This window comes from Phyllostomus hastatus, unplaced genomic scaffold (assembly GCF_019186645.2).
Source record: "Phyllostomus hastatus isolate PE091 unplaced genomic scaffold, TTU_PhHast_1.1 phas_contig_495, whole genome shotgun sequence".
NCBI classification, from domain to species: domain Eukaryota; kingdom Metazoa; phylum Chordata; class Mammalia; order Chiroptera; family Phyllostomidae; genus Phyllostomus; species Phyllostomus hastatus.
Window position 1 is genome coordinate 5,982,105 of NW_025333895.1, and position 18,976 is coordinate 6,001,080.

Consider the following 18,976-nt stretch of genomic DNA (forward strand, 5'->3'; position numbering starts at 1 on the left):
ACGGGTCTGTGGTTGCAGTGATGGGGGCACTGGGGTCAGTAAACCCGGCTGGGAAACGGGTCTGGAATCTCTGAAGGCCAGCCCCGGCTCACAACTCCGTTTCTTTTTGCAACAAGAAGCTGCACCTCTGTGAACCTAAACTTTCCTCGCTGCTCAATGGGTGAGCAGTCAGCCAGTCTTCAGTCTCTGTGTACTGGGCGCCCTTGGGAGTCTGGTCAGGTGCCCGGCTCTGGGGAGACAGCCAGGGCTCCATCCCGCACCGGGAGGAAACCCAGACTTTCTACTGGCGCCTCCACTTCTGCCTCCTACAGTGGGATGCGGGCCCCCGGGGGTGGAGGGGTAAGGGAGCGGCTGTAAACTCTGCAGAAAGGCCAGCGCCCAAATGTGGGCCCGGAACTCCACCTAAGGGACTTTTACCCCCACTCCCACCTCGAAGCGCTTCTACACTCCCCGCAGGCCAGGCCCCCGGGGTGGGGGGCACGTCTCTAAATGAAGGGCTGCGCTCAGCCTGCCAGTTGCGTGGGTTCCAGCCCCTGTGATGCTCTGATCGGCCACCTGCTTCCCGAACCAGGGCCGGGAGACCTGCGCCGCGTGCGCCCTCCGAGGGTGTGCGGGCACCCAGAAACAGGCAGGGGTGGGGGGTGGAATGGCCCGCAGCGGGGAGGATGGAAGAGGGGAGGATTAAAGAGGGAGGGAACGGAGGCTCTGCCCACCCGCGAGTGGCCAGGAACGCCGGGCGGCTCCTCGAAGGGGGCGGGCCCAGGGCGGGGCCTGACGCGCGCGTTTCCCCATGTGCCCCGGGTCCCCCGCCCTGCCCCTGGCCCCGGGTTTATAACCTAGGATTCGCGCTGCAGTCGGCCCTGCTCCGCCACCACCGCCTGGACCCCGGTAAGGAGCCCCCATCCCGATCCCTAGCCTAGGTCACCCTCTCCCCGTCACACCGAGGAGGCGGAGGGGACCCGGGCTCAGACCTGGACGGGAGGGGAGGGGCCGACGCCAGGGCTCCCGTGGCTCAAACGCCTGGCGGCCGCATTCCTGGGTTCCTCCGCCGTGGGGATGAGATTGGGGCGCGAGTCCTGAGTCTGTGGGGGCAGGTCAGGTTATGTGCCCCCTTCGCGGGCGAGGTCCTTCCCGAATTTCCCTTCTCGGATCCAGCTGCCTGTATGATGCGAAGCCCTCAAATGGAGACTTGGACAGGCAGAGGCTGTGAGGGTCCCAAACGCTCTCGTCCCGGCTCTTCCCACCTCCCTCTTTTTCTCCGGGTGAAGCCAGAGCACCGCCCCCACCCCTCTGCCCCTTATCCCCCTGAGCCTGCGCGCAGCGGCCCCTCGCGCCGTCCCAGCCTCAGTTTCCTACCTGGGCTGCCCTTCCAGTGCTTGGGGTGTGACTGGACTCCTTCACCAGCAGGGGGCGTCTGTCGCCTTCTTCCTAGAAGGGGTTTGCGTTCCCTGCCCAGGCCGGATCGGTGGCCTCGCTCGGCCGAGGTGCCCGGTTTCCGGCTGGCTCTGGGCTCTGGGCTCTGGGCTCCGGGCTGTGGGAGGGGCCACTCCTCAGGAAACCGTCCGCCATCCGCGTTGCTGTCGGCTTGGGCGCCTTGGGCTGCTGCGCCCTGCAGGAAGGGAGGGTCATGGCGAAAGGGGGGAAAGTCCTCTCCCATCTCGCCTGGGCCCTGCCTGAGAAGGTCCCGTGACCCCCGTCCCCCGCCCCGCTCAGTATCCCCCTCTGCGAGGCAGGCGTCTCCTTCGGAGCCTGGCCGTCTGGCCGCACATTTGGGCAGGAACAAACCTGTCCTTTATCCGAGGATGGATCAAATAGGCACGGGGCTTTGATCCCTCCGCTCCAGCCCACGCTCTGTGTCAGGAGAGGGCAGGTTCTGGAGGCTATGGGTCAGTCTCTCTGCTTCCCGAGCCTCAGGCTCCCCATCCGTCAGAGCTGCCGCTCAGTGGCAGGCCTCTGCAGACGGTCCTGGCACTGCCTGGGTCCACGCACTCACTGTGTCTGGGTGGTGCCCTGCAGTGGACAGGAACAGGGGTCAGCTTCCCCGCCCTCCTCCCTTAGGTTCCAGTGGCAGGGGCTGAAGCTGCCACGGAGGACTGGGAATTTGGGTGATGTTAGGACCTGGAGGGGTCTCCCTTAAAAACCCCCTCGCCCTCCCATCCCCCCTCTCAGCCAGGGCAGGGGCACATGGGACAGAGCAGTCCCAGGTGGGGCCACCTGTGTGCTGTACTGAGAAGCGGTTCTGGCTCTGCTCAGCGCGCTCGGGAGTGAGTGGTGCATCCCGCCCGCTGAGCGCCCAGGCCGGCTGGGCACAGGAGAGTGGAGGAGGAAGGCTCCCACTCAGCACGGAGCTCCAAAGGGCTCACATGCGGCGCTGGGCTCAGTCGGCTCACCCTTTTCTCCGGGCCCAGGACCGCAGCGGGGGCCTCCATGCGGGCAGAGGAGGGGCCAGGCCCAGACTGACCTGCTGCGCAAGCGCTTTCCCCTGGGCTCTGGGCGCCGCCGGAAGCAGCGGACGCCTTCCATGGGGGTGCACAGCCCCAGAAGTGAGAAGCTTGCCTGTGGGCACCGAGTGGAAAGAGCCCGCAGGAATCAGGCCCCGGGGCTCTGACTTACGTGCTGTAATGCTTTGGGAAAGGGGGCTCTTCCTCGCCTTGGCTCCCTTCCTCCTTGGGGCAGGCACCCTCCCCAGACTCGGGGTAGGCCGGGACCGCATGTGCGGTTCAGTATTATCAACAGAGTGAACAAATAAATGAATGCACCATCTCCCCATGGCCATCTGCTCTTCGGAGAGGGGTTGGGTGTCTGTCACCAGGGCCTCGCGAGTCTGCGTAGTCTCTCTCTCGCCTACCCCAGGGCATTTTCGAGAAACTAGAGACTCAATCTTCCCACTCCAAGGCGGACTCCCAAATGACCCTCAGCTTTGGGTGGAGGAAGCTTTTTGGGGTGCTGGCAGCTCCAAGATGGCCCAGCATTCCTGATGGATTCTCAGGCCCTAGGAATGACCGCGGAGAGCCGGCTCAGTATGGAGCCTAGGACGAGTCTCCGGCCCTCAGCTTCCTTACCTGTTGTTTGGGGAGAAAACCTCCCTGTCTCAGCAAGAACGGACAGATGCAATGAGTGGGGTCTGTCAGGCAAACCTGACAGCGCCAGCTCATGGTCAAAGTGTGGAATTGCAGCCTAGCTCTGCCAGACACTACTGAGGGCCGCGGAGAGGTAGGAGCTGCAATCCTAGAATGAGGAAATCCCGAAGTCCAGGAGAATCCTTGTGGCCTGGGCACAGCTCCGGTTTCCAAGTAATGAACGCAGCTCAGCTGAGTTCGAGTGGCAGAGAGGGGTTTCAGGAGGACACCCACCAGGCTGCAGCCCTGGCGTGCGGACCGAGTACTGATGGGCGGTGATTCGTCGGGGGTTTTGTTTTCTGGAAGCTGTGTAAAGTAACGGGAGGTCCGTGGTGTCCACAGCCCAGCACGGCCATTCTCGAGCTCACTACCTGGGCAAGTCGCTTAACTTTCCTGAGCCTCAGCTGGTACTAATGGTCTCTCCACCGTGAAAGCACACAGGACATTTCCTGCACATGGCACTGAACATAGTATCTGCCCTTGTCACCGTCCCAGCTTTCACATTTTAGAGCTCAGGGGTTTTCTCGGCATTGGGCGAGGACCAGGCACCTCCACCGGAAGCTGGCGGGATGGCTCTGGCTGGGGCCGTGGGGGACGTCCCCTGCTTTGGGGCCAGGCACTCTGGTAAAGGATGGCTGGGCCGGCCCTGGGAGCTGAGGAAGACTGCCTGGGTCCTTCCGGAAGGGTGGGGCGGGGCCAGGCTGGGGCCAGAGGAGGCTGAGTCCAGCCGGGATCTGCCAGACGCTTCCTGCCGGCAGGCAGCCCAGTGTCGGACCAGAAGGGTTTTCAGGTTGCGTGGAGGGTCAGTGAGGGGCTTGCCCAAGGTCACCACGCCAGCGGCGGGAGAGTACAGTAGGCACGGGCTCCCTCCCCAGCATCTGCCCGAATCCTCGCAGCCCCGTGGGGGATGGATGGTTCTCACTAGCTGTGCAGATGAGCAGCTTAAGTCTCCTGAACCCCGGTCTGGAGGACCAGGCTGCTGCGCTTTACCCGGAGGGAGTGCCTGCTCACTGGACTGTGGCCGATCGCTCTTGTCTTCCTCGCCTATCACCTCCCCTCCCCTGGCCCCTGAGCCGGGCCTCGGCTTCATTTAGCTTCTGCTGCAGGGACCTTGCTGGCTGGGGGCGGGACTTCCCCAGGGGTGGGGAGGGCAGGAGCTACGCCAGTGTCAGATTGCATCATTCTCCCAGGCCACCTGCCTGCCTAACCTCGGTGTGCATGTGCACGCACACACAAACGTGCGTGCACACTCTTACAGGTGTGGCACGTGTGTTCACTCTCAGATACACACTCCCAGGTGCTGGATACACACTCAGGTTCTTGCACACCACTCAGACCCTTGGCCAAGGGCCTCCGTGCCCGCACCTGTGCACGGCCTGGCAGGCAGAGGGCTCGCTGGTTTCTGAAGGAGCACCCACAGAATTCCAGACGTGGGAGGACTTTAACCCCCTCTCTTTACCAGTGAGGAACTGACCTCTGGACGGCAGAGCAGGCGGCGCTGTTCTCAGAGCCTGCGCGTGCCAGGCTCTGTCTGCCAGATGGCCCCTGTCCCGTGGAGCTCACAGCGGGGGGAGCGGGCGGTTAGAACACAGCCTGTGGCGTGTTGTGGTGGGCAAAGTACACGGCGCGGCGGAACCGCTGAAGCAGAGCCAGACAGGCCACTGGTTTGCGGTGTGTCTGTCTCCAGGAGGGGCCCCTCCCCCCTCTGGTGCCCACCCTCTGGGCTCCAGCCAGGTGTGTTCTGGAGGTGGCAGACCAGGGGCGACCCGAAGAGCTGGCAAATCCTGGGCCCGGGTCGTGTCTCTGAGTCTCAGGCCCCAGGGATCCCCCTCCTGCGCCTTCCCGGAGAGGGGCACCTTGTCCGTACACGCCCGGCCGACGCAGGTTTCAGCGCCGGCCTGGCCGCGTACCAGCCAAGCACGGCTTTGAGCAAACTCCTTAACCCGAGCCTCAGTTTCCCTGCCTCTAACACGAGGCCGCACGAATGGAATATTCAGCTCCCAATAGACACGTTCTGGACCTTGATTGTGGTGATAGTTTCAGGGGTGCCAAAACCCACTCAACTGGGCACCCTCAGTGCAGGCGGTCTATTGCATGTCAGTTACACCTCAAGAGAGCTGTTGAGAAGATGCGAACAGGACATACTCCCCACCCCACCCACACGCCCCTCCCAGATCAGAGAGGCGAGGCGCGCTGGCCGGCCCGTGTCCCCCCTCAGCCAGGCTGCTCCGCGGGGGTTCCAGCAGCTGGGAAGGCTAGTGCAGGGCTTCTGCCTCTCTGCTGCTCCCCCAGCCCCCCGCCCCTGCCGGGGCTGCCAGTGCCTGGAAGCTGAGCTGCTCTTGGTTTTGCTTCTGCAGAGAGAGGTTCACCAAGTGGGGACGACAGATTCCAGAAGCCGGAATCCACACCTCCACCCCAGGTACTTCTCGCCGTTAGTCCTTCCTGCCTCCCTCCCTCCTCTCTACTCCCCTCCGTCCCCGATGGCCTGTTCCCTGGCTGAGGTGGCCATGGGCACTGTCTGCTGGCCCCAGAGTCAGGGTCTGGTGAGTCCCCAGCAGGTGGCCGAATGGCCAGCACGGGGGGAGTTGTGGGTATCCGCCAGACCCACCCACAGCCTCTCTGTCCCAAGGGGTGTTTTCTTCCGAGTCCAAAGGGCAATGCGAGCCTGTGGGCCCTGGGGCCAGTGGGTGGGTGGGCCTGTGACGTGTCAGGAAATGCACAGCGGACATGTCACACGGTGAGGCTTCGTGTCCAGGCTCTGCTGCCCAGGGAGGGGCCACCGGGCCAGCGCTTCACCTCTCTGACCCTCCGGCCACACGGGGAGTCCGGGGCACAGGCGTCTGCACTGCGGTGCTGACAGCCCCCGCCGGCTCCCGGGGGTCTGTGGTGAGGGTGGGGCGTCTGCAGCCTTTCCCAGTAGTGTCCGGTAAGGACCCTGGCTTTGGTCAGTCTGCAGTGTACCCGCTCCGCGAGACACAGGCACGCTCCCTGTAAACGTGGGAAGCGGGGGCCTGCCCCCTGCTGGCCGATGGCCTCAAGCACGCGCTTCCCTGGAGCTGAGGGGTGGGACAGCAGCGTGGGGGATGACCCGCTGTCCTGTCCACTCTGCAGAGGGACACCTCTGTCATCCACACGTCCTGGGAGGAGCTGCCGGCCACAGGGGCTCTGTGACTCTGCATGCCACCTTCTCTCTCCGTGCCTCTGTTTCCCCACCCCTACTCGGGGGGCTGGCTTCTGAGCCCCCCCCCACTGATCATTTTCAGAGTGGGGTTCACTGAGGGGCTTGGCCCTCTGTGCCCGCTCCTCAGAGATACTTGCATTTGAAAAGAGCCTGAAATCCCAGCATGTGAAGGGTCACTGGGGCCCCAAGTGGGAGAGGTCGGTGGGGGGTGGGGGTGGGGGTGGGCTCTGTCCCTGGGGGGGCCCACAGCTGGAAGGCAGCATGGCATGCTGGGAAGAGCCCAGGTGCTAGAGCCAGGCACAGACTCGTGCCCTGGCCTCTGGCCGCTGCTGACCTCTGTGAGCCCTGTCTCTGCCTCGCCAGTGGGCATGACGACTCCTACTCCCTGGGGTCACAGTCAGGGTGCAGAGTGACCCTGCCTGGCACTGTGTGAGCTGAGCAAGGAGCAGTTCTAGCTGGGGTGTGGGGGCCCCAGAGGCTCCTGACTGCTGTGTCCTTTGCATCCCGGCCTTGGCCAAATAGCTCAGCCTCAGACTCCTTCTCCAGCTGGAGGGGGATTGGCCCCCAGACATGCACCTCCACCCCCACCCCACCACCCCCCATTGCTGTCAGCATTCCCAGGCCCCGGGTGGCTTGTGGGTGTGTGCGAGCCGTGTGCAGGGCAGGGTCCCCGCGGGGACTGCTGGGGGTGTGGAAGGGGCGTGTTGTGGGGAGGAGGAGCGTCTCAGCCGGCCCTCATGTTTGTGAGCACCCTGTCCCCAGTGCTCAGGGGCACTTGTCCAGAGGGTAAGGCTGCCCAAGGCCGAGGTGGGGGCTGAGGCACAGGCCGGGAGGGAGCTGTTTGCACAGGTGGCAGGTGGGGCCGGGCCGGATCCGCCGCCCACATTCTTGCTCGCCTCTCTCCAGACATGTCCAGCAAGGGCTCCGTGGTCCTGGCCTACAGTGGCGGCCTGGACACCTCCTGCATCCTCGTGTGGCTGAAGGAACAAGGCTATGACGTCATCGCCTACCTGGTGAGGAGGCCCCCGGGGTGTCTGTCCTCCCGCCTGCTGCCCACCCAGCCCAGCCTCCCCCCCAAGCCTGTCTTGAACGGTGGGAACGTGCTCCCCATTGTGCTGTCTCACCTTCGTCATCTGTGCAGTGAGCATCCGTGGTGGCCCCCAGGTCCGAGAGGTGCCCCCCAGTGCAGAGCATTGGGCCCCCCCAGTTCTCCCGTGGGGGACCGGACAAGGGACACCAGACACGAGCTTGGCAGTGCCACTGGTTGCCTGCCTGGAGGACACTGGGCTGGGCCTGCTGAGGGCCCCCCTGTCTTCCCCTTTCCCAAAGTCCTGGCCAGCCCCCAGAAATGCAGCAGGCTGTGGGGCCCTGCGGCGGCTGAGCTGGCTGAGCCCCTGCGGACCACCTAGTCCTGGAACGACAGGGAGGTCACAGGCCACAGGCCATAGGTTATGTGTGATGCCAGTCTCCCACCCGGGGTGCATGGCAGACACCCGTCATCGAGCCGGCCCCACTTCTGATGAACCGGGGCGTGGCTTCTGAATCTTTGGCCCCGTGGCTGTGCTTTTTCAGGACTCCTGGCTGCAAATTCTAAAAACCTAACTCAAACTAGCTGAAGCAAAACAAACAAACAAAAACCAGACAGTTCTTGGCTCATGTAACTGAGAAATCCAGGGGCACATGGCTTCAGGCAAGGCTTGATCCAGGTTCCCATCCAGCTCTGTCTCCCTCTCCGCCTAGCTCCATCTTGGGCCTCTCCACGGGGCAGGCAAGGCTCGCGTCATCAGAGCCCCGTTTTTCCAGAAGGAGAGCTTCCCTCAGAGGCTCTGACACCAGGGCCCAAGGGTATGCTCACCGGCCTGAGTCACTGCCCATCACACACCGATCACTGGCTGTGTCTTAGAAGGCTCTGATTGGCTAGCCTTGGGTCATGGGCCCGCCCCTACAGTGAGCAGGAGACATGATTTGCTCCCCTCCAATCCTATGGGAGGAAGTCCCAGGAAAGAAGGTTCTGTTCCCAGAGGAGGTAAGGGTGCTGCTCTGAGCAGACAAATTCAGCTGCTGCCAGAGCGGTGCGTTTGCACGTAAGGTCCAGTCACCATCCCTCACGGGGCCCCGCCCCCACGTCATTCAGGTGGGGTGCGGGAGGCCCAGGGAGGGAAGCACGTTGCTCAGTCACCTGGGGAGTGAGCGCCAGAGCTGCGTGTGGGTGCGGAGCCTGCCTCGAGGGCCACCACGGCGCAGACTTAAGGCTGAGCAGCCTCCTGGGAGCACCTGCCGCTGGACTCTGGGAGGATCCCGGGGCCTGGTGAGCAGCATGCAGGGCCAAGGTCCGGGCAGCAGCCCCGAGTGCGGCCGGCTGAGAGTATGTCGGTGTCCAGACGGGGGCCCTCGGAACCGGGGCTCAGGCGGCAGCACAGGGCAGCCGGGAGCCTGAGCACAGGCCCCTCTTGCTCGAATGTGACGGAGTGGCTGCACGTGGCTGGGGCAGTGAGCCCTGAGCTGGGGGCTGGGCCGCTCCTGGCAAGCCGAACTTCGCCCTGGCTTTGCGGGGAGGTGGGAGAAAAGATGGTTCCAGGGAAGCCTTTGATCTTCAAGGCAGTGATAGCGAATGTGGCAGCCCAGGCACCAGCTGCCCTGCAGCCGCCAGGGCCCGGCTCAGCCAGTCCTGCCACCTAGTGTTGGCCCCTGGAGGCTCGCCACCTGCTCCAGACCCTGGCCTGCGCCCTCTCTGCTTACGGTGTCGGTGACGTCAGCGGTCAGAGGGAGCCACCCTGCAGGGGGGCTGACGCTCTTCTCTGCTCCTCCTGCCCCCTGACTGGTTGCCCCCGCCCCTTAGGCTAACATCGGCCAGAAGGAAGACTTCGAGGAAGCCAGGAAGAAGGCGCTGAAGCTCGGGGCCAAAAAGGTACCCTGTCGAGGGGTCGGGGTCGGCAGCAGGGTCGTGGCGTGGTGGGGGCAGCCGTGGGCCCCCCTGTCGCAGAGTGCCTTGTCGCCTGCACCCCTTCCCATTGGTCCTCTTGCTTCCAAGAGTGAGAGATCCATTCCTTCTGCTGTCAGGCATGTGGGTGCCCCCTCAGCTCTCCTCCACCCGACTTCCTCCGCCTTCTGCCCTCCACCCATCTGTCTGGTCCTCAGCCGGCCACCTCCCATCCATCCTGCATCCAACCCCCGCCCCCCGCCGTCCCTCTTTCATCTCTCTGTCCGTCTGTCCCTCCACCCTTTCATCCACTCATCCGTCACCCAGCCATCCGCCCAGCCATTCCTCACTTACCTGTGTCCATGTACCCCTCCTGCATCCGTTCAACAGAATCGGAAAACTCTACCAAGTTAGTGCGTCGATTGTGCATCTAATCCTGTGGCGGGCTGGCCCCAGGCCGGGTGCGGGACCCACGTGGTGAACGTGGTCCCTGCCAACGTGGGCTCACGGTGCCCGTGCGAGCAGCTCCCGCGGGGGCGTCCCCGACATCCGAGTCAGAACCAGTTCCCTCACCCGACCCAGGGTGTGAAAACCAAAAATACCTCCAGGGATGGCCAGCTGCCCCCTGCAGATGAAATCATCGCTGGCTTTTGACATCATTCTATGGCCCTAGATCTTAGGTGACAACTAAGTTTTATTTCAGGCCCAGAATGCTGTGCTGGGATGGATTTAAGAACCACGGCTAGTTTCAGTGGGATGGTGTATCCCGATTGATTAATAATGTCTGGCGTGAGTGCAGGACTGAGAGTAATGGTACTGCATGCATGCTGGGATTGATTAGCAATGTCTGCACCATTAGCTGTGTCTGCCTTAGACGCAGACCCCCGTCAGTCCCCTCGGGCTCTGCCTCCCGACTGGGCCCGGCCTTGCTGACACTCCCTCCCACGGGCTCTCCCACAGGTGTTCATCGAGGACGTCAGCAAGGAGTTTGTGGAGGAGTTCATCTGGCCCGCCATCCAGTCCAGCGCACTGTACGAGGACCGCTACCTCCTGGGCACCTCCCTGGCCAGGCCCTGCATCGCCCGCAAGCAAGTGGAGATCGCCCAGCGAGAGGGCGCCAAGTACGTGTCCCACGGCGCCACGGGAAAGGTGAGGCCAAGGGCAGAGGGCGCCGGGGAGGCCGGGCGGAGGGAGGAGGGCTGCGCAGGGAGACGCCGGCGCTGGCGGTGGACAGACGGCCCTCGAGCACTGTGGGTGCCTGCCCCCCCCCGCCCCCCCGTGACCGTCAGGCGCACGGCGGGTGGGCGGGCAGGTTGGCCCGAGTGAGAGGAATGTCGCCAGTACGCAGCGGTGAACGCCCAGGCATAGCGACAGCTGCACCCTGAGCCCCAGGTGCACTGAGCGCCGTGTGCAGGTTCCACGCGTGATGGGAGCGATGTCACCCCGTGTGGTAGACTTGAGGCTGAGCCGTGGGACGTCCCCACCGGCCAAGGTCGCAGAGCGTGAGCCGCCGTCTCTGGGGTGAGGAGGGTGGGGAGCCCCGAGCGAGCAGAGCGGGTTTGGGCCCCAGCTGCGCGAAGCCCTCCCCCGCCCCCCGCCCGAGCCTCAGTTTCTCCCTGTGCCAAACAGGGGTGAGACTCTGCCTCGGCTTCCCGGGGCCGCAAACGGGGCGGTTTAAGCAACAGAGACGTGCTGCGCCCCGGTCTGGAGGCCAGAGTCCAAGGTCAAGGTGTCGGCAGGGCCGTGCCCCCTTGGAAGGTGCAGGGAAGGGACCGACTCAGGCCTCTGTCCTGGCTCCCGGGAGACGCATCACTCGGCCCCCATCTGCATGTCGCCTTCCCTCTGTGGGTGTCCAGCGTTGTGTCCAACGTTTCCTCTTGATCAGGACACCCGTCGTGTGTGGTCAGGTCCCCCCATCTTACCTTGGTGACCTCCGTCCAGATCCTATTTCCGAACAAGGTCACGGACTCAGGACCTGGGAGCTCGGGCGTCCACGTGTCCTCCGTGGGGACACCGTTCCACCTGTAGCTGTCCCCTCCTCCTGGCCCTGCGTGTGTCCGTGCAGGCCGGGGGAGGGCCCGGGGGCGGGAAAGCCCTCCTCTGCACGCTGTCCTGCAGGCCATGGGGCTCAGCACCCCTAACAACGTGGACGACTGTCCAGAGTTGTCATTGTGAAGATGTTTGAGTCGTGAGCGCTCAGAGTCAGAGGGCACCGTGTCAGTAGCCTGGTACAGGGCTTGGCTGTTTAACCAGCCCACAGTCAGAAAACTCCACTCCTCCCAGTGACGGGGAGCTCACTACCTCGCCCGTGAACAGGCGCTAACCTGCCCCTGGGCCCCCCGTTGCCCTGGGTGGCCGAGGTGGTGGTGGGGGCACAGGCCCTGGCTCACTGTGATGCAGGGACACCCCCAGCTAAGATTATGATGCGGGAGGTTGGATTTGAGGGTGCATGCAAACATCCAGGACCAGCGTGGCAAGGGTTCACATCTTCGAAAGCTCACCCGTTCATTCGTTTGCTTGGGCCCTGGGTCAGCGAGCTCGCACTGGGCGTCTATAAGGGGTTGGGCACGTGATGAACTTGGCAATGGAGTTACCCTTCTTGGGCCCCTTCTCCACCCTCAGGGAGCCTGTCTCCTTGCAAGGGAGCGGGGGATGGTCACACGACAAGGCGTGGAGGGTCCACGCCAGGGGCGATGTGGGGGCAGCAGGCAGGGGACTGAGGGAAGGCCGCCTTGCAGAGCACAGCCCTGAAGGGGGAGCAGAGGCGAGTGAATAGCAGAGCACAGGAAGTGTGTGCCAGGCCCAGGGAGCAGCCCGTGCAAGGGCCCAGAGACACACGGGGCAGAGTCGGGTGCAATCGCTGTGAGAGACGCGGCAGGGAGAGCCCCAGGTGGCCAGCGACCCCCAGGGGGAGGGTGGGGGTTGGCTCTGGGTGTGCTGCCTTCCACTCGAGGGCGGTAGGAGAGGGTGCGGAGAACCCAGAGGCCACAGGGCCCATACAGCAGAGGTCAGGTCCTGGCCACCGCCCCCCTCCCCCGCTCTCATGCTGTGTGACTTGCCCCCCCGTGCAGCTAAACTGGAACCAGCTCACGGGGCAGTTCAAAGTCACGAGCAGGCGATTCCAGCCAAGCACGCACGCAGCTTGGGTCTGGCACAGGGTGATCGCTCCGTGAAACGGACCGGGGCCCTGCAGGTGGAGGGGGGTCAGTCAGAATAAATGTCAGCGCAGAACGGAAAAGCTTCTGAGCCCTCTCACCTGCCCATGAGCTGATGAGCTGGGTAGTGAGATGCCCGTTGCAGGAGGTATGCAAGCCAAAACCAGGAGATCAGGATTCTGGAAGGGCTCCTGCCCGGAGAAGGTCCTTCCAATGGTGCTGCCCGGACTGAGGATGGGTGGCTCTCAGGGCTGGTAGAGCGAGTGGGCTGGTGGCTGATGGGTCTGGCCCTGGCGTGAGTGGCTCTTGGTGTCCAGGGAGAGACCCCCAGAGCAGCCCACCCGCTGCAGGCCACAGCCGCCAGCAGCTGTGTGCGCTGCTCCATTTGGTCACCAGAGGGCACCAGAGGCCCGTATTTGAGACAGTCTAGGGCTGACCCTGGAGGAAGCAGCTGGAGGAGGCGGAGAATGAGGTGCCCCGCCCCCCCCATCCTCTGTCCCCCCACCCCTGCTGGTCCTGCAGGGCTGTGGTTCTAAGAACGACACACCCTCTGCAGCGCTTGTGTGGCCCCGTGGAACTTGGGGATGTCCCTGCAGTTAACAGTCAGTGTCCCAAAGAGGCACAGTCAGCCTTGAAACATCACCGGGGCCTTGTCAACCCGCGGTGCAAAGGTCCCCGGGCAGGTGTTCCTGGCACCCCGGGTCTGTCGCTTCATCTGGGGTGGGTGGACAAGGCACAGTCCTGTGCCTCAGTGTCTCCTGGGGCTCTGGGGACAATTTCCCTGAACTGGGTGGGGAGGACCAGAAAAGTTACAAAGCTTGGGGCAGGTGGGGCTGGTGGCCTGGCTGCCTGGGGGCGGGCACCAGGGACTGAGGTGTCGGGGGGGGGGGCCTGTGGCCCCCAAGGGCAGAGCCAGGCAACCCTGGGGCACACCCCAGCAGGACGTCTCGGCAGAGCTTTCTGCAGGGGGTTCCCCGTGAAGGGAAGAGCCAGGTCTAAGCAGGCGGCAGGGCCCCCCCCCCCACAGACGCAGAAGAGATCCCAGTGGACGAGGCCAGTGCTGAGGTTCTGGCCCGTGGACAGGTCAGCTGCTGGCTTCTCCCAGATGAGGGAGCCAGGGCCTCGGGGGTCCTTGTCCCGGCCTCACGGCTGTCACCCTCACGATGTGCTCGTCCACTCTGGGCACCACGCGTCCAGCACTGACCTTCCCCCACGCACGGGGACGCAGCACAGAAGGGGCTGGGGGGCGCCAGGAACTCGGGAGCCCTGGCCTAGCGGGGGCTGGGGGACGTGACGCGGAGACATCCGATGGAGCCAGTGTCGGCCGGTGACGCCGCCGAGGGGCCAGGGCAGCCCGGGCTGCGGGAGCAGACCATGCCCAGGCCTGGGGGTGGGGGTGGGAAGCGGCTTCCCTCCCGGGACCCAGCCCAGGGGCACGGGGCACAGACTCAAGCTGGGCTCCACCCCCAAGCCCGGCCAAGACCCCAATCCCTCCCCGCCAAGGAGCTCAGAAGCTGGGTGGCCCTTCCAGGGCCTCCTTCCCACCAGTTTTGGGACAGGGGCCTGGGAATCTGAGCCTGAGACTCGGGCAGGGGTGCGGGGACAGGGTTTTGTGTGTGGCGCCATCTGCGTGGCTGGCCGGGGAGCAGATGGGCCACCCCTCCCAGCAGCCCTTGCAGTCCCAGGGGGCGCTGCACCCACGCTCACACACGTATCAGCAAGTGTGTCAGCACACAGATGCGCGTGGTGTGTGTGAGACAGCTTCACCCCCCTCTCGGCCCCCCAGGGTGCTGCCGGGAGCTATCCTGGAGCCAGGGGTCAGGAATTAGGGAGTGGAAGGGCCAGACGGGCCCTTGTCTGGGACTCAGTTTGAACCAAGGCAACCTGTTTGACTTCTGGGAGGGTCTGTGGCTCTGGAACAGATGGGGGTCCCCCCGGCGGGTCTGGATGGGCAGGCACCAGCCCAGGGTGCTTCTCTGAGGAGGCACAAGCCACCATTGTTCTGTGGAAACGTGAACCCGTGGGGGAAAAAATCGCCAGGGTATATGCAACATGAGATTGTGTGCCTTACTGAGTGAGTCTGCTTCTTGCTGTAGCGGCCACTGCTCTGGGAACGGCGCTGGCCCTGGGCCCTCGGGCAGGGTCCCCGTGCCTGATCGCCCATCTGTGAGATGGACACCACGAGACAGCCCACCTCGGAGGGCCGCTGCGCGGGTTCAGTGAGCTCCTCACGGTGGGGCTTTGAGTACGTGTGAACTATCAGGATTCGTGTTGCCTGCTGGCTGTGTGACGTTGGGCGAGTGACTTTACCTCTCTGAGCCCCACTTTCCTGATCTGCAAAACGGGGTTAAAGATCCCAGTGGTCCCAGGTGGCTTTCCCAGTGACAACCAGCATGTAGTAGGGGCTCACTAAAGGGCCTGGACGGAGGGTGTTCTGGGGGGCTGGCCAGTACAGCTCGGGGCCCCAGGAGATAAGGGGCAGGAGCGGCCTGTGCCCCTCGGCTCCCAGCTCTGCAGAGCAGGACTGAAACCTCTATTTCCGTGTCGCCTGACAAGGCTCTGGAAAATAACATGTTATTCCCGCCGCTGGCTCTCTGCACCCGGCTGTTGTCACAGTGGGCGGGAGGTCCCTCTGTTATTTCCCTGGCGCTGTCTCCCTCCGGGCCGCCGAGCGGATGGGAGGCAGGCAGGACGCTGGCAGCCATTGCCCCTCCGGGTCTGGGCTGGGCCGCTGAGGCCAGCGCCGCGGGCAGCCTCCTCCCCGGCGTCACAGTCAGCTCGCTGGGGTGTCCGGCCTTCTCCTCTTACCGCACAGAACGTAGGCAGGAGGAGGCGGGGCGACCATGCCGGGGGGCGGGGCTTGGGCCAGGCTCGGTGCCCTTGGATGAGTCCCTTCTATCTCTGGGCCTCAGTTTCCCTCTGTGTTCAGAGAGGAGCAAAGGGCCCTTAGTAGTCACCTGGTTCCACCCCTACCCTCCAACCAGCCATTGTACGGATGGGGAAACTGAGGCTCGGAGAGGAGGCAGGATTCCTCCCGGCGGGGCCAGGCCCCCAGCCCTGCACATGGGTGTGTCCCCTGAAGTGTGCACACACGTGATGGTCCACGTGCATCCCTGCCGTGCTCCCAGAAATGCACACCCCCATCTTGCCACCTGCCCACACACCCATGTGCACACACTCCGGCCTATGATTCCGTACCCCATGCACTCCGCCACGTGCCCACACGCTGACACGCCAGTGCACACACAAAAGTCGTGGCATTCGCCACACATGCTGGGCACATGGGCACACGGTCCTGCTCACCCACCCACCACACAGCTCGGCTCTGTACTCGGGGGTCCCGACGCTGCCTGCAGGCAGGGGCTGCCCTTTCCTCCCCAAGAAAACCCCGTTTTCACCTTTAAAACGGCGAGTGACAGTGCCCACTTCGGAAGGCTGGGGGAGCCGTGGGCTTGGCTTGCCCCGAGCAGCCTCACGCTGTTGACGAGGCCCGCTCCCCGGCCCCCCACCCCCCGCCCCCCGCCACTGCCCTTCCGGCTCCTGACAGCCCCGTTCCGTGTTGCAGGGGAATGACCAGGTCCGGTTTGAGCTCACCTGCTACTCACTGGCCCCCCAGATTAAGGTAAGAGGCTGCTTCTCTCGGGGTGGGCGCCGGGGGCTGAGGCCCCTGGGGGCGGGCATGGGGTCCAGAGAGGGTGTGGGGACAGTGTGCACCTGGGTGGTGCCCCCCTTTCCCACAGGGAAGCAGGCTCCAGGCGCACAGCACCCAAGGCTGAGCCATGGAAATGTAATGCCCACCACAAATGCGAGCCCCCGGCTAGTTTAAGTTTTTCCAGTGGCCATGTTAAAAAAAAAATGATACACAGCAATAGGTGACATCTTTTTAATGAGAAAGTGTATTGAACCCTATGCATCCAAAAGGGTGTCAATCAAAATGCCAGCAGTATAAAAAAGTTACTGGGATGTTGTGCGTCCTTTTTTGTGCTAAGTCTTCATGGCCCACCCAGCGTGTGCTTTACGTGTGCCGCACATCTCACGATGGGGACCGGCCACGTTTCGGGTCTCGGCCGCAGGTGGCTCCTGGCTGCCGTGCTGATGGCACAGGTGTAGGTCTGAGGTCCTTCGAGGCCGCTTCAGCTGGAGCTCTGAGCGATGTGCCGCCTGCCCCCAAGCCCCCAAGGGGCTTGAAAGGGTTTTCATTTTTTTTCTTAAGTGGACCATCTTTCTCTGTCACTTTAACCACCCGGCAGCTGCTTGGGGCGCGAGCGGGGCCTGGAGGTGAGCGGTAACGAGCTCTAGCGACCCATTTCAACCCCAAACACCGGGCGGCCGTGAAGCCCTCGGACAGGAGCTGCTAGTTGACCTGCTGTGGGCGGGTGCACACGGTGTCCGGGCTCTGAGCCTTTCCCAGCCGGGGGCCAGGGCGGAGGGGCTGGGCTGGGGCGGGGGGCGGGGGTGCAAGCCGGGCTCTGGGAGCCGGCGTGAGGCCGGAGGGTCCTCTACTTCCAGTGCCCTGGTCCAGGGCTGCTCATTCCCTGGGGGGTCCTTCTGCCACCCTGCCCCACCCCCATGGGCTCCACAGCCCAGCAATCACACCAGCCCGTCACCTAGATAACACACCCCACCCCCAGCGGGGCTGTTGTGTCAGAGGCAGGGTCCCAGCTGGCTCTGGGGGTGAGAGGGGGCTCTTCGTCCTGAGGGTCTCTCTGCGGCCCCCTCTGCTGGTGGAATGAACTCAGCCCTCCCTGTCTGGCTGTGACCCCCCGCCCTCCCCCCCCAGAGCAGCTCAAGGGGAGCCAGAGGAGTAGGGTGGGGGTGGCATGTGTCATCTCTGGGCCGTGCCGTCCTGGACCAAGGTCAGGTGGGGTGGCTGTAGCTCCATGAGCCCATTTGTGGGGCGGGGGCTGGGCCTCTGACCAAGGGCGCTAGTGAGACTAGCGAGAAACTTGAGGCTTGTCTCGTCCAAACCCTCAGCTCTCAGTTGGGGAGACTGAGGCCCAGAGGGCAGGACCCACCTGGGGACACATGACCATCCTGCCGTGGAGCTCGGGCCCCTCCAAAGCCACCTGCCTCGTGGGTCAGCAGGGAGCGGCAGGAGGCCCCACCCCGGGTGGCCATTGGAGTCCCCTGCCCCTTAACAGAGGCCAGCTCTGCAGCTTTAGGGCCCGGAGAAGCCAGCAGCAGAGCCCCCAGTACTGACCCCTTGCCCCATGTGCAGGTCATCGCCCCCTGGAGGATGCCTGAGTTCTACAACCGGTTCCAGGGACGCAACGACCTGATGGAGTACGCCAAGGTAAGGGCCTGCACCACTGCCACCCCCTGCCCTCGCCTGCTGCCCCCTGCACGTCTCCCCCCAACCCCCAGGGGCTGTCTAGGCCACTGGCTGGAGGCTGGGACTGACCCCATGCTGGGGGATGGACCGTCTGGCTGCCCACCCTCCCCAGGCGCCTGTCCCCTGGGCCAGCCCTGCAGAGGCGTGGCCCCTGCCTGGGCTGGGCCTCTCCGAGGGGCCACCTCTGTGTGTGTGTCACTCAGGGGACAGCTGGGGGTGTGGGCCAGGCCATTTTCTGCCCCTCGATGACCTGGCTGCTACCTGTCCCGGTGTTCTCCCAGGAACAGGTCGGGGCTCTGAGAGGCAGGGACCGACAAAGGCTGGTGTGGAGCCAGCCCTTTTTGAAGTACAAGTTGCAATAAAAACATATTAGAAGTTTTGCCTCAAGATCCTTAGCCTCTCCCCAGGGTACCTTTCTTTTTAGCGACTCCGTGGCAGCCCTTGACAAACAGCCTCAATCAATCAGACGGGCGAAAGCAGCTCGGCGCACACAGCAGAAAATTGCTCCGGTTTTTAAATAGCAGTCACCGGGGCTGGCTGCGAGCTGTCGCCGCAGCCAAGGTGCCGCGTGGCAGGGGACGCGGCGGGGACGCAGCCCTGCCCCGCCGCCAGCATCCCATTAAGACCTGGAGCGCTCGGAGGGAAGATCTTCTGCACCATCTGTTGTTTTATTATTAAGAGGGGAGTTTATAAGAGCAAGCCCATATGTTGCCAAACAAATTGTCAAATAGCAGAGCTATTAAGGGAACGGGGTTGGCGAGGCTTTCCCCCCACCCCCCACCCACTTCCTCTCCCCGATCACACAGAATGTGGAGCGTGTTTCCTCTTTGAGAGTAAGGAATTGGGGCCCCGCCCCATCGACGCTCTCACGCCCGCAGTCCGGGTTGGAGAGCGCGCCAGGGCTGACCCCAGCTCTGCCCTTGGGATCCGTTGAACCCCCAGACAAAGCTGCCCCCGGGTTTCCCAGCGGAGGCGAATTTCAGGAGCGCTGTCCCTCCTTCCAGGTTTGGGGAGAAGGCGCTTTGCTCGGGTTCTGGGCCGCGTAACCTTTTCCACCAGAACGTTGGCCCGGCTAAAACGAGTCCCGGTTCCTCCGCCATCCACATTCGCTCGCTCGGAGGCCGGGGTCGGACTTGAGCTCTGGGGAATGGGCAGCTTACACGCGGGAGGCCGCGTGTCTGCACTCAGGGAATGACCAGAATAACTGAGCAGCAGCCGGGCTTTGTCCGAGATTCACAGCCGGGCAGGATCTGATTCGGCTTAGACAAA

The 18,976-nt window shown here is 63.9% G+C and overlaps 1 protein-coding gene across 1 annotated transcript in view; it reads left to right on the forward strand.

Annotated features, from left to right (window-relative positions):
• The first annotated feature begins 793 nt into the window (after positions 1-793).
• The window catches only part of ASS1 (argininosuccinate synthase 1), a 47,704-nt gene continuing 29,521 nt past the window's right edge, over positions 794-18,976 (forward strand). The window contains exons 1-7 of the mRNA XM_045846358.1: positions 794-888; positions 5,477-5,538; positions 7,207-7,313; positions 9,140-9,208; positions 10,181-10,369; positions 15,941-15,997; positions 17,594-17,668. Of these exons, the coding sequence (XP_045702314.1) occupies positions 7,209-7,313; positions 9,140-9,208; positions 10,181-10,369; positions 15,941-15,997; positions 17,594-17,668 (495 nt within the window). The 5' untranslated portion in view covers positions 794-888; positions 5,477-5,538; positions 7,207-7,208. The remainder of the gene's footprint in view (positions 889-5,476; positions 5,539-7,206; positions 7,314-9,139; positions 9,209-10,180; positions 10,370-15,940; positions 15,998-17,593; positions 17,669-18,976) is intronic.